Source organism: Rhinopithecus roxellana, chromosome 17 (genome assembly GCF_007565055.1).
Source record: "Rhinopithecus roxellana isolate Shanxi Qingling chromosome 17, ASM756505v1, whole genome shotgun sequence".
In the NCBI taxonomy this organism is placed as follows: Eukaryota; Metazoa; Chordata; class Mammalia; order Primates; family Cercopithecidae; genus Rhinopithecus; species Rhinopithecus roxellana.
Window position 1 is genome coordinate 100,932,664 of NC_044565.1, and position 13,026 is coordinate 100,945,689.

General features: G+C 48.1%; 1 protein-coding gene across 1 annotated transcript; it reads left to right on the forward strand.

Moving 5' to 3' along the window:
- The first annotated feature begins 488 nt into the window (after positions 1-488).
- On the forward strand, positions 489-11,537 carry MCFD2 (multiple coagulation factor deficiency 2). Its single transcript, XM_010364297.2, has 4 exons — positions 489-625; positions 7,505-7,659; positions 8,722-8,881; positions 11,107-11,537. Exons 2-4 carry the CDS (start codon positions 7,511-7,513, stop codon positions 11,236-11,238), a joined length of 441 nt encoding a protein of 146 aa, XP_010362599.1. The 5' UTR covers positions 489-625; positions 7,505-7,510; the 3' UTR covers positions 11,239-11,537.
- The last annotated feature ends 1,489 nt before the right edge of the window (positions 11,538-13,026 follow it).

A 13,026-nucleotide genomic window follows, 5' to 3' on the forward strand; every position in this document is an offset into this window, starting at 1 on the left:
AGCAGGTACAGCAGCTACCGCAGCTTGTGCACTGGGGCTGGCAGAAGCTGGAAGCAGGCCAATCTTGAAACGTAGCGTCCAAGGCCGGCTCCAGCGTGTTCTGGTCATTTCATCAGGAAGGAATTAGCATTCCTATTATCTTTCTTCCCAACTTGCTGCAGGACGAACCAAGAGACCTGAAACAACGGCCCTGTATAGGAGAGGCGGAGCGCAGTTGGGAGCCGGCTTTGGAATCTGCCCCATCGGGATCCGCCATCCTACGTCGCACGTGGAACTACGTTCCTGAGGGCTTCCGGGGTTGCCTAGCAACCTGTCGGGCCCCTAGGGCGTCCAGCGGCCCAACTGGAGTGGAGCCGAGTGTCGCCCTCGGGAAAGCAGGTAGAACTACGTCAGTCCCGCCAGTGCTGGGAGCGGGCCCATTACACGTGGACTCACTAGAGCCTTCCTCATAGCCCGCCGTCGCGCAGCGGGAGGGGCCTGGCGGCGCCAATGGGCGAGCGGTAGGGAGCGCGCGTGCGCAGGGTAGGTCGTGGGGGCGGGGCGAAGCCGAGGAAGAGCGTTCTGGGGACGGGGGCTGGTGAGGCTCACGTTGGAGGGCTTCGCGTCTGCCTAGGGGACCGTAAGGGTGAGTGAAGTAGCGCACAGTCCGCAGTGGGCGGGATCCCGGCGCCTCTCCTTTGGGCTGGGGGCTTGGGCTCAAGATGAGAGGCTGGAGCTGTCTAGGGGCGGGGGCTGGGCCCCCAGGCCGTCTCGGGACGCTTAAACCGCTAGGAGGACGGCCTGTCTCCCGGGGCGGAAGCCTGTGCCCCATCGGGGCTCTGGAGCCAGACGGGGCCGACTGGGCAGATCTCCGCCCCCTTCGCTGGTCCCTGGGGGCCCCAGGATCGTCCTGTGGGACCAGCTGTGTCGGGTGGACACTGCTCCTGGCCCGGACCAAAAGCAGCGGGCCGGAGGCGTTACTCTCCGTCTGCTCCTTGTTCCCCCATCTCCCTCTCGGGGAAACCTCGGGTCCCGTCGTGCCCGGCGGGGGAAGCTGATCTCCTATTGTAGTCCCTCTCTGGGCATGGCAGTGCCATCCACCCAGGTGCCCAAGCCAGAATTGGGCATCATTCTCACTTGCTGCACTCCTTTACCCACCCACATCTAATCCCTCGCAAAGCTGTCTTGGATACGTTCATTCTCCAGTCCCATCCCCCTACCCTACCTAGTTCAGGCCACCTTTTCTCCTCTGAACTACTTCGGTGTCTTCCTGATGATGCCTGCGTCTCTTCTTCATCCTTGTAGTTTGTACTATACAGAGAGGCTAGAGCTGTGGTCTTAAAACAGAAATCTGATCATGTCATCAGAACCGTCCCCCCATTCCCTTACCACCCTTCATTGGATTCTCATTGCTTTTCCAAGCTCTTGAACAGAGCTTACAAAGCCCTTCAAGACTTGTCTTCTTTTAACTTTAGATTCATTTGTCTCCACACTACTGTGTCTTCAACCATACTGTATCTTTTTTGGTTCTTGGATCAGAACAAGTTCCTTCTGGGTTTACGTGTTCCTTCAATATGTTCGTAATGTCTGAGGCACTGTCCTTTGGTTGAAATAATCCTTCTTATCCTTCATGTGTTATTTCAGTTGTGAGTTGGTGATTTCGTGGTACCCCACGAGTGTCTGCCTGCTGGTGTCTCTTTTCTACCAGGTTGTAATCTGTGTGAGAGGAGTTTATTGAGGTCATATTACTATCTTCAGCACCTTGTGCTATTAGTACGGTAATTAAATGTATAAATGAAGCATGGGTGCTCCTTGCGCTCCCTAGATGAACAAATAGACCAAGTTATTAATATTAAATGCCTGCTTTTTCAGAGCCAATTCTCAACCCTCAGTCCGTGTAGAGGTATCTTTAGCCTAGGAAGTTGGTTATTTTCTTGCCTTCGTTCCAGGACCATAACAGGGGTAAGTGAGAAAGTACTGGTCAGTTTTTCTTTGGTATTAGCTGTGGATACAGGATATCTGGATGTTGGTGAGTGTGGCTACTTTGGGTTTGAATTCTTAACCAAGGGCCCCTGATCTGAGGGAGATGCTGCTACTAGCTGCTGGCAGGAAGGCTGGCCCCAAACTCTTAGTGCTGATAGGACTGATGACACAACCGGAGGGAAGGGTTGGGCCAGGTCAAACCACTGGAGGGCCCCAAAGGAAGTTCCAACTTAGGCTAGATCTGCTGTGGGATAGGGAACCATACACCTAGGTGCCAAGACTCACTGCCCTGATTCAACCATGAGCCAGGTCAGCTCAGCAGAAATCAATAGGGTAAATGAGAGACAGAGGAGCGAGGGTCCTGACTCTCAGAGAGGGAGAAAAAGAGAAAAATGGAAAAGGAGAACAACCTGTGATCGTATGTTCAGGTCAAATGAGTGTGAGAGGCTGCAGAGTGAGGTTGGATGAGAGAGCAATTGTTGTTGGCTGGAAGAATCCTGAGGTGACATTTGAACCTGTCCTGGAAGGAAGGTGGAGATGGACAGATGGAACCAGTAGGAGGGGAGGCTGTGGTCCAGGAAGAGGCTGGCAGAGCAGGAGGGGAGCACTGTAACAGCCAAGGCACTGGAAGGCGCACTGCTGCTGATGGTCCAGCACTGCCCTCCCAGGACTGAGGCTGCGCCTTGTGAGGGCTGTCTCAAGGTATGGGTTGTGCTCTAAAGTCCCTTTGCAGAAATCTCTCCTCCCTTGTATTTTTCTTCAGCCTGGCCTTTATAGTTTCCTAAAGAAGGCCAATGAGCTGGGGCTTATCTTCAGGCTGTTTGCCCATGGCTTTGAGCTAAGTAGTTAGAGCGTGGATGATGCAACCTCCTATTTGGGCAGAGGGAGTTGCTTATGGTTTCTTTTGACTGTCAGCAGTTTAATTCGTTATATGGCAGTTAGATTCCATGTTTTCTATCTTTTCCTCCCTTGCCTGCCTTCCTTCCTTTCTTCCTCTCTCTTTTTTTTCTTTCTTTTTTTTGATTAGAGAAGGAGTCTCGCCATGTTGTCCAGGCTGGTCTTGAACTCCTGGGCTCAAGTGATTCACTTGCCTCAGACTCTCAAAGTATTAAGATTACAGGCATGAGCCACCATGCCCAGCCTGATTTCCTGTTTTCAATGTACCGCTTGGAGGAATTTTTTTTCTGTATGTTTATCGATTTGGCTTTTGTTACATTCCAATGGTTAGAAACCTGCAACACCAAACCAAAATGAGACAAGTTCAAAAATCAGTGGTTCTTGGCCTTTATCCTGCCTCCCTTAAAGAAGGGATAATTTGGACTCATAGTTACTATATTATTAATCACTTAGTTGCTTTTTGGCGTTATCTAAATAGAATTTCCCCTGCCCCCAACACACACACCCCAAATGGATATGTTAAGCATCCAATCACATAGTTGGAGGAAATGGTGCCATAGGTTCCATGATAGATATCTCCAAAAGAAAAGTTTCATCTTCAGTTACAGTGACATTAAAAATTGGCAGCATATCTGCAAAGGTGGTCCCCCCAGCTCCCCAAGGACCATGGCACACAGGCTAAGAACCAGCAGCTTCTGTTCCAGGCACTGTGCCTTATACTAGGAATGTGGATTCAGTCCAAGTCCTCTCGAAGCCCATCCAGCAAGGGGCACTGACAAGTAATCAGCCAGTTTTTCAAGAATTCATTAACACGGCCGGGCGCGGTGGCTCAAGCCTGTAAACCCAGCACTTTGGGAGGCCGAGACGGGCGGATCATGAGGTCAGGAGATCGAGACCATCCTGGCTAATACGGTGAAACCCCGTCTCTACTAAAAAATACAAAAAACTAGCCGGGCGACGAGGCGGGCGCCAGTAGTCCCAGCTACTCGGGAGGCTGAGACAGGAGAATGGCGTCAACCCGGGAGGCGGAGCTTGCAGTGAGCTGAGAGCCGGCCACTGCACTCCAGCCTGGGCGGCAGAGCAAGACTCCGTCTCCAAAAAAAAAAAAAAAAAAAAAAAAAAAAAAAAAAAAAAAAAAAATTCATTAACACACAAGAAAACAAAAGAAAAAAAAAAAGAATTCTTTTGCAGCTATCATCACCTGTGGACAGGAGCATTCTGAACGGAAGCACTTGGGAGCCTGCAGGAAGAATACCTACTCTAGACTTGGAAAGGCCTCACTAGAGGAAGAGACATTTGATGTAAATGAGTCTAAAAGGCTTAGGAGGAGCTGGATTCCCTTCTCTGATCCTTCCTGTCCCAGAACTCTAAGATGTGTGGTCAGAACAAGTTGTTCTGCTATGGCGTGGGCAGTCACTGCTAGGAGTTACCTGAAGCCTTGTTTTCTGGCAGTGGCCTTTCTGGCAGTGGCCTTATCAGGGTCTGGACACTTTTTTTTTTTATTTTTTTGAGACAGTCTCATTCTGTTGCCCAGGTTGGAGTGCAGTGGTGTGATCTTGGCTCACAGCAACCTCTGTCTCCTCTGTCTCCTGGGTTCAAGCAATTCTTGTGCCTCAGCCTCCCAAATAGCTGGGATTACAGGTGCACGCCACCATGCCCGGCAAATTTTTTTTGTATTTTTAGTAGAGACGGGTTTCACTGTGTTGGCCAGGCCGGTCTCAAACTCCTGACCTCAAGTGATCTGCCTGCCTCGGCCTTCCAAAGTACTGGGATCATAGACCTGAGCCACTGTGCCTGGCCAAGGTCTGGGCACTTTTATTTGGTAAAATTGGAAGTGTCGTTTCTGACTGTTTCTAAATTATTTTCTGGAGATAAGAATTAAGCGGAAACTCCTTTTGTATCCCATCCATATAGTATTGGGACAAAATTATGGGATAGATTACATTGAATACATATTCATAAAAAAATGTAGTGATCTCGGCTCACTGCAAGTTCCGCCTCCCTGGTTCACGCCTTTCTCCTGCCCCAGCCTCCCGAGTAGCTGGGACTACAGGCCCCTGCCACCACGCCCAGCTAGTTTTTATTTTTGTATTTTTAGTAGAGATGGGGTTTCACTGTGTTAGCCAGGATGGTCTCAATCTCCTGACCTCATGATCCCCCCTCCTTGGCCTCCCAAAGTGCTGGGATTACAGGCGTGAGCCACCACGCCCGGCCGAAAATGACAATTCTTATCTCATATCTCAAGATAATCTTTGTTATTAGTTTGTGTATGAAATATACATTTTTATTTTACAAAAGTATATTATTTATAGCTTTTTTGCAGCCTGTTCTTTTTTATTCAATATATATTGAGCATTCTTTCCATTACATATGACAGATTGCTTTTTTTTTTTTTTTTAAAACTACGGGTATGAAAGGTCTGAGATGGCCAGGCAAGGTAGCTCATGCCTGTAATCCCAGCACTTTGGGAGCCCAAGGCGGGTGGATCACCTGAGGTCTGGAGTTCGAGATCAGCCTGGCCAAGCTGGACGTGGTGACACACACCTGTAATCCCAGCTACTCTGGAGGCTGAGGCAGGAGAATTGCTTGAACCTGGGAGGCGGAGGTTGCAGTGAGCCAAGGTTGGGCCACTCAGCCTGGCGACAGAGCAAGACTCCATCTCAAAAAAATAAAAATTAAAAAATAAAAATTCTGAGACAGATTGCATTTCGATGTCACTGTTTAGTAGCAGACTAGATTCTAGGTGCTTTTTAGCATCTTGGAAGTTTCTTCCTTTTTTTGGTGGTGGGGGACAGGGTCTCATTCTGTTACCCAGGCTGGAGTGTACTACAACCTTGAACTGGGCTCAAGCAATCTTCCCATCTCAGCCTCCTGAGTGGCTGGGACTATAGGGGTGCACTGCTACGCTCAGCTAATTTTTTATTTTTTGTAGAGATGGGGTCTCGCTGTGTTGTCCAGGCTGATCTCAAACTCCTGGCCTCAAGTGATCCTCCTGCCTCAGCCTCCCAAAGTGCTGGGATTATAGGTATGAGCCACCATGCCTGGCCTATCCTGTAAGTTAGACATCACAGTGACCATTGTCCCCTTTAAGGAGGGGGCCATGGGAAGCAATACTGGTAATGGGAAAAATGGATTTGGGAAATTTTTCTAAGTGTTGTAGGGTGGCACACTCACACTCTCAGGCTTCTGCCCTGAGAGCCTTTTAGGATGGGTAAGAGGGGCTATAACACCTCTACCTCCCAGCCCCAGGCACAGAGACAGCTGCAGCTTCGGAGCTGAGCCCTGTGTGTAGCGTGTGTAAGGGGATGACCAGTGCCTTATGGTTTGTCTTTACCACTGTTGGTTTGGGGCTGTGAACTACAATTGGCCTATTAGAAATCCCTGGCCTTGTTATCTAGCAGAATCTGTTTTGCCTTTTGGGAAGCGAGTGTTTGGTCAGGTCTTTTGTTTTTGTATGTAGGTCACCTGGCTGCCCTTCACCTTCCTTTTTGAGGTCAGTCTGTCAGCCGTAGGACAGACCAAGACTTTCCATTGAATCAACAATTATTAAAGGCCTGCCTGACTCTTGGCAGGTAATACTGGTGGGATTAAAGTTCTCCCTGCCCTCTGAGAACTTGCTCTGTAGCTGACTGTGTCATTTTATTGACCAAAATTCCAAGTGTGGCAAACCCTGGGAGTTCCCGATAGAATCCTGATTTCTCCATAACTTCCCTTTCCAGTGCCTGCTCACCGTGGTTAAGTTACTTGCCACTGTCACCGACCAGGAGGTACAGAAGGAGGAGTTAAGGTGTTCTCCTTGTCCACTGCCGCAGACCTTGATCTGACCTGCCTTACCACTTCCCTTGGCTACCATGCTTCTGCCTCTAGTCTTGCTTTTGCCACTTCATGCCTTCCCCACTGTGCCTTCAGATGAGTCATTCTGAAACCAAGCTCTGATCTTACCTCCCATTCACGAATTGTGACTGTCCTCTTTCTCTGCAGGAGATGTCAAGCCCTGGCCTAGGGTGCAAAGCCATGTCCAATGCAGCCTGTCTAGCCCTTGGAGCCACCTCTGTCCTGTCAGCTTCCTACCCTCTAGGCTGCAGCCCAGCTGAACTACTTGTAGTTTCTTTCCCGCTTGTGGGCACCTGCCACTCTGCTCCCACCATTCCTGTGGTCCTTCAGTCCCTGCATATCTGTCCAGACCCAGCTGCAGTGTCACTTCAATCAGCCTTTTTTGATTTTCCTTTACCCGGAGGAGATTTCTTCCCCTGAACTCCTAGAGGGTTTTCTCTTTCTCTGATATTCTGGTATAACTTGCTGGCTGCCTTTCCTGGTGCTCTTGGTAGAAAATATTTCTTTCAGTGGACTGTAGCTTCTGAGAGGCAGGAATAATCTTCCAGTCCCTTCAAGCTTTCACGTGTTGCTTGGCACTCTGCAGGCACTTCAGGAAACCTCATGAGCCTTCCCTTGCCATTTGAGTGACTTGGAGTGCCCAGGGTCATCCTGTAGTCTCAAAGCAGAGCTGGCATTGGGCCCTGTTTGACAAGCTGTCTTCCTAACCTCACTGCTTCATCAGGTTTCCCAGGATCATGCCATGTCAAGCCCTGAACGAAACCTTGGCTCTGATGCTCTGCCTTCCTCTTGTTTGTTTCCCGTCTCACAGATATTGATGACCATGAGATCCCTGCTCAGAACCCCCTTCCTGTGTAGCCTGCTCTGGGCCTTTTGTGCCCCAGGCGCCAGGGCTGAGGAGCCTGCAGCCAGCTTCTCCCAACCCGGCAGCATGGGCCTGGATAAGAACACAGTGCACGACCAAGAGTACGTATTCAGCCCGGGCTGTGGTCCAGGGACCTTCCTCATCTGCAGCTGAGCCAGCAGCAAGGGCATGCTCAGTCCTCCTTTCCTTCTTCCTGTTTCTATGGCTCCTTGACATTCTTCGAGGATGATTCTTATTCCTTATTGCCACCTATAAGTCAGGTATTCTTTGTTCATCATTGTATCACAGGTGGAAGATCTTTAGGCCCAAATGGGATAAATTACTTGTCTGAATCCAGTCTCTCCTTTTTTCACCACAGACAGACACACACACACATACAAATAGACACACAGGTACACATACACAGTCGTAGTAGCAGAATTCAGAAAATAGCTAAGGTTTCTTGACTATAACAAGACCTTTTTTTAATCAACACGTTCAAACATTGAATCATTTCTTGCAGCTTTTGTCTTGCACCAGTTAGCCTCATGCATTATACTCAGTTATCCTTTGTTTTTAAGGTTGGGTGCGGTGGCTCACACCTGTAATCCCAGTGCTTTGGGAGGCTGAGGCAGGTGGATTGCTTGAGCCCAGGAATTCGAGACCAGCCTAGGCAATATAGGGAAACCCTGTCTCTACTAAAAAATTAAAAAATTAGCTGGGTGTGGCAGTACATGCCTATGGTCCCAGCTGCTTGGGGGGCTAAAGTGGGAGAGTCACCTGAACTTGGGAAGTTGAGGCTACAGTGAGCCGAGATCATGCTCGTGCACTCCAGCCTGGGTGGCAGAGTGAGTCCCTATCTCAAAAAAAAAAAAAAAAAATTGTTTTAAAAGACATATTTTTAAATTGGTGGCCTGAAAATGTTATAACAAAGTTTTAATAATAAAGGGGAAAGAACACCCTAATCCTGCCAGCATAACAGATAGTCTGTTTGACTTTCCCTGCTCCTGTCAAGGCCCTGTCTGTCTATCTCTATGTAATCCTCGAGTGTGGTCTGCCACTGTTGGTGTTTGTTTTTCTGAGCTGGAGGAAGTTTAACAACTTGAACTTTTCAGAGTCCTTAAGATTTCAGCGTGATCCCAGTGTCTCTGCCAATTGGCCTGAACCTGACTGTTGATTTTTAGGCATATCATGGAGCATCTAGAAGGTGTCATCAACAAACCAGAGGCGGAGATGTCACCACAAGAACTGCAGCTCCATTACTTCAAAATGCATGATTATGATGGCAATAATTTGCTTGATGGCTTAGAACTCTCCACAGCCATCACTCATGTCCATAAGGAGGTAGGTGTGGCGGTGCCTTGGGGGGCTATATCACAGAAAGGCCTCCCTTTGTTAATTTGGTCCCCCGTCTTGTTGACTTGTGTTGTCCTTATGTGCCAAGAGTGCTGCTTCTCCACTGGGCATGGTGGCTCACATCTGTAATCCCAGCACTTTGGGAGGCCAAAGTGGATCACTTGAGCCAGGAGTTCAAGACCAGCCTTGGCACTATAGTGAGACCCTCTCTCTACAAAACAAACAAAACAAAAATTAAAAAATTAGCCAGGCCTGGTAGCACATGCCTGTAGTTCCAGGTACTCAGGTGGCTAAGGTGGGAGGATTGCTTGAGTCCAGGATGTCGAGGCTATAGTGAGCCATAATCATGCCACTGCACTTCAGCCTGGGCAACAGAGCGACGCCTTGTCTCAAAAAAAGAAAAAGAAAAGAAAAAAAGGTGCTGCTGCTGCTTTCTCTTCTGTGTTCTGCCTCTTTCTGTTCAGCGATCCTTCCGGAAAAGGATAACTTGCTGAGGCAGAAGTCCCAGGGCTGGGCATTTGTATCTTTAAGTGCTACAAGCATTTCTGATACACACCAGAGTATGAGAGTTAGTGCCTAAAAGACAGACCGCATTCAAACTGCAGAGCAAGGGAGAAGTTATTCCATTTGGGAAGAATGGTGAATTGAGACCAAGGGATTCAGGGACGTGGCAGTATTTGAGGGCTATGTGATACTGTACAGTGCTCCAAAGTTTCTGAAGCACTTTCAAGTAGGTTAGAGACCTCATTGGATCTTTGCAACATCTTGAGTAGGCAGTGGCAGGCATTGTTAATACTTTCATTTTCAGTGGCACGTGCCCATAGTCCCAGCTACTCATGAGGCTGAAGTAGGAGGATCACTTGAGCCTGAGAGGTTGAGGCTGCAATCTTGCCACTGAACTCCAGCCTGGGCAATAGAGCGAGACCCTGTCTCAGAAAACAAAAAACAAACAAAACCCTCCTGTTTTCTAGGTGAGGAAACTGAAATCAAGATCTTGTGCCAGGCTAAGCACAGTGGCTCATGCTTGTTATCCCAGCACTTTGGGAGGTTGAGGCAGGAGGATCGCTTGAGCCCAGGAGTTCAAGACCAACCTGGGCAGCATGGCGATATCCCATCTCTACAAAAATTAGCTGGGCATAGTGATGCTCGCCTATAGTCACAGCTGCTGGGGTGACAGGGGGTGGGAGGGTAGTCTGGAGGAACACCTGAGCCTGGGAGGTTGAGGCTGCAGTGAGCTGTGATCATGCTTTTGGACTCCAGCCTGGGTGACAGAGTCAGACCCTGTCTCCAAAAAAAAAACAAATCCTTGTGCCTCCATGTTTAATGTCATTCCCCTTCTGCCACACTGCCCTCTATAGAGAGGAAGCAAGGCAAAGTTAGCCAGATGGGTGGGGTTACATTGGCTGCTAGGAGTGCAGGTGAGGTTTGAAGGCAGCAGGGAGCATGAACGGTTTTACCCAGGAGAATGGCATTGTTTAGGGAAGATCCTTGGCTGTGGGAGACACACTGAAGGACATGAGGAGAGACTAATATTAGGCGGAGGAATTAGCGCTCGGCAGTCCTGGCAGATGAGGATGGTGGTGGTGATAGGAAAGGGAAGGGTGAATGTGGGAGATGTGACAAAGGAAGAACCAGCCAAGGATGTGAGCGGCCTCAGCCCACTATCCCTGGTCTTGGAGCATGGGAAATACTTTCTCCTCAAAGATCTTAACAGGTTCTGCTGATCAGCAGTGCCTTCTTCCTCTTGTTTTGATGCCAACTTGTTGTCCAGTTCGTCACTATTTCTATTTTATCAGGCAAATTTGTGCACAGAACTGACCCTCAGGAGGACTGGCACTTTTCCAATTAAAAAAGAATGAGCCGTAATGAAACAAATAAGCAAAAACCTATTTCGAAGGGCCTTCTTTTATCTGACAAATGTAATTTCTCAACTGGATTATTATAAATTGACTCAATAATATATACTCTCTCTCTCTCTCTCTCTCTATATATATATATATGTATATATATGTGTGTGTGTATATATATATTCCTAGAAGTCACCCCATACTCCATTGAAAGTTTTTGGACACATATGAGCGTGGACATTTGTTTTGTTTTTCTTTTTTTTTTTTAATAAACACTGCCCATGAAAGAACATGGATATTTTGGACATTAGCTAAGCACTTCTGGTAAAATGTGCAACTCATCATTGTTTAATTTGTATTTTGTAGGAAGGGAGTGAACAGGCACCACTAATGAGCGAAGATGAACTGATTAACATAATAGATGGTGTTTTGAGAGATGATGACAAGAACAATGATGGATACATTGACTATGCTGAATTTGCAAAATCACTGCAATAGATGTTATTTGGCCATCTCCTGGTTATATGCACATGTGACCCGTGATAATGTGATTGAACACTTTAGTAATGCAAAATAACTCATTTCCAACTACTGCTGCAGCATTTTGGTAAAAACCTGTAGCAATTTGTTACACTGGGGTGAGAAGAGATAAGAGAAATGAAAGAGAAGAGAAATGGGACATCTAATAGTCCCTAAGTGCTATTAAATACCTTATTGGACAAGGGCTTGCTTAAAGCATCTGTATTAGTCTGTTTTGATGCTGCTGATAAAGACATACCCGAGACTGGGAAGAAAAAGAGTACTTGGACTTACAGTTCCACATGGCTGGGGAGGCCTCAGGATCATGGCGGGAGGCGAAAGGTGCTTCTTACGTGTCGGCAAGAGAAAATGAGGAAGAAGCAAAAGCAGAAACCCCTGATAAACCATCAGATCTTGTGAAATTTATTCACTATCACGAGAATAGCACAGGAAAGACTGGCCCCGATGATTCAATTACCTCCCCCTGGGTCCCTCCCACAACACGTGGGAATTCTGGGAGATACAATTTCAAGCTGAGATTTGGGTGGGGACACAGCCAAATCATATCATTCTGCCCCTGGCCCCTCCAAATCTCATGTCCTCACATTTCAAAACCAATCACGCCTTCCTAACAGTCCCCCAAAGTCTTAACACTTTTCAGCATTAACCCAAAGTCCACAGTACAAAGTCTCATCTGAGACAAGGCAAGTCCCTTCCACCTATTAGCCTGTAAAATCAAAAGCAAGCTAGTTACTTCCTAGATACAACAGGGGTACAGCCATTCCAAATGGGAGAAATTGGCCAAAATAAAGGGGTTACAGGGCCCGTGCAAGTCCGAAATCCAGCAGGGCAGTCAAATTTTAAAGTTGCAAAATAATCTCCTTTGACTCCAGGTCTCACATCCAGGTCATGCTGATGCAAGAAGTGGGTTCTCATGGTCTTGAGCAGCTCTGCCCCTATGTCTTTGCAGGGTACAGCCTCCCTCCTGGCTGCTTTCACGGCTGGTGTTGAGTGCCTGCAGCTTTTCCAGGCACATGGTGCAAGCTGTTGGTGGATCTACCATTCTGGGGTCTGGAGGACGGTGTCTCTCATCTCACAGCTCCACTAGGCAGTGCCCCAGTAGGGACTCTGTGTGGGGGCTCTGATACCACATTTCCCTTCTGCACTGCCCTAGCAGAGGTTCTCCATGAGGGTCCCTCCCCTGCAGCAAACTTTTGCTTGGGCATCCAGGCATTTCCATACATCTTCTGAAAACTAGGCGGAGGTTTCCAAATCTCACTTCTTGACTTCTGTGCATCTGCAGGCTTAACACCATGTGGAAGCTGCCAAGGCTTAGGGCTTCCACTCCCTGAAGCCACAGCCTGAGCTGTATGTTGGCCCCTTTCAGCCATGGCTGGAGTGGCTGGGACATAGGACACCAAGTCCCTAGGCTGCACACAGCCTGGGGACCCTGGGCCTGGCCCATGAAACCACGTTTTCTTCCTGGGCCTCCCGGCTGCCCTGACATGGCCTGGAGACATTTTCCCCATGGTCTTGGGGATTAACATTAGGCTCCTTGCTACTTAAGCAAATTTCTGCAGCTGGCTTGAATTTCTTCCCCAGAAAATGGGTTTTTCTTTTCTATTGCATAGTCAGGCTGCAAATTTCCAAACTTTTATGCTCTGTTTCTCTTATAAAACTGAATGCCTTTAAACAGCACCCAAGTCACCTATTGAATGCTCTGCTGCTTAGAAATTTCTTCCGCCAGATAACCTAAATCATCTCTCT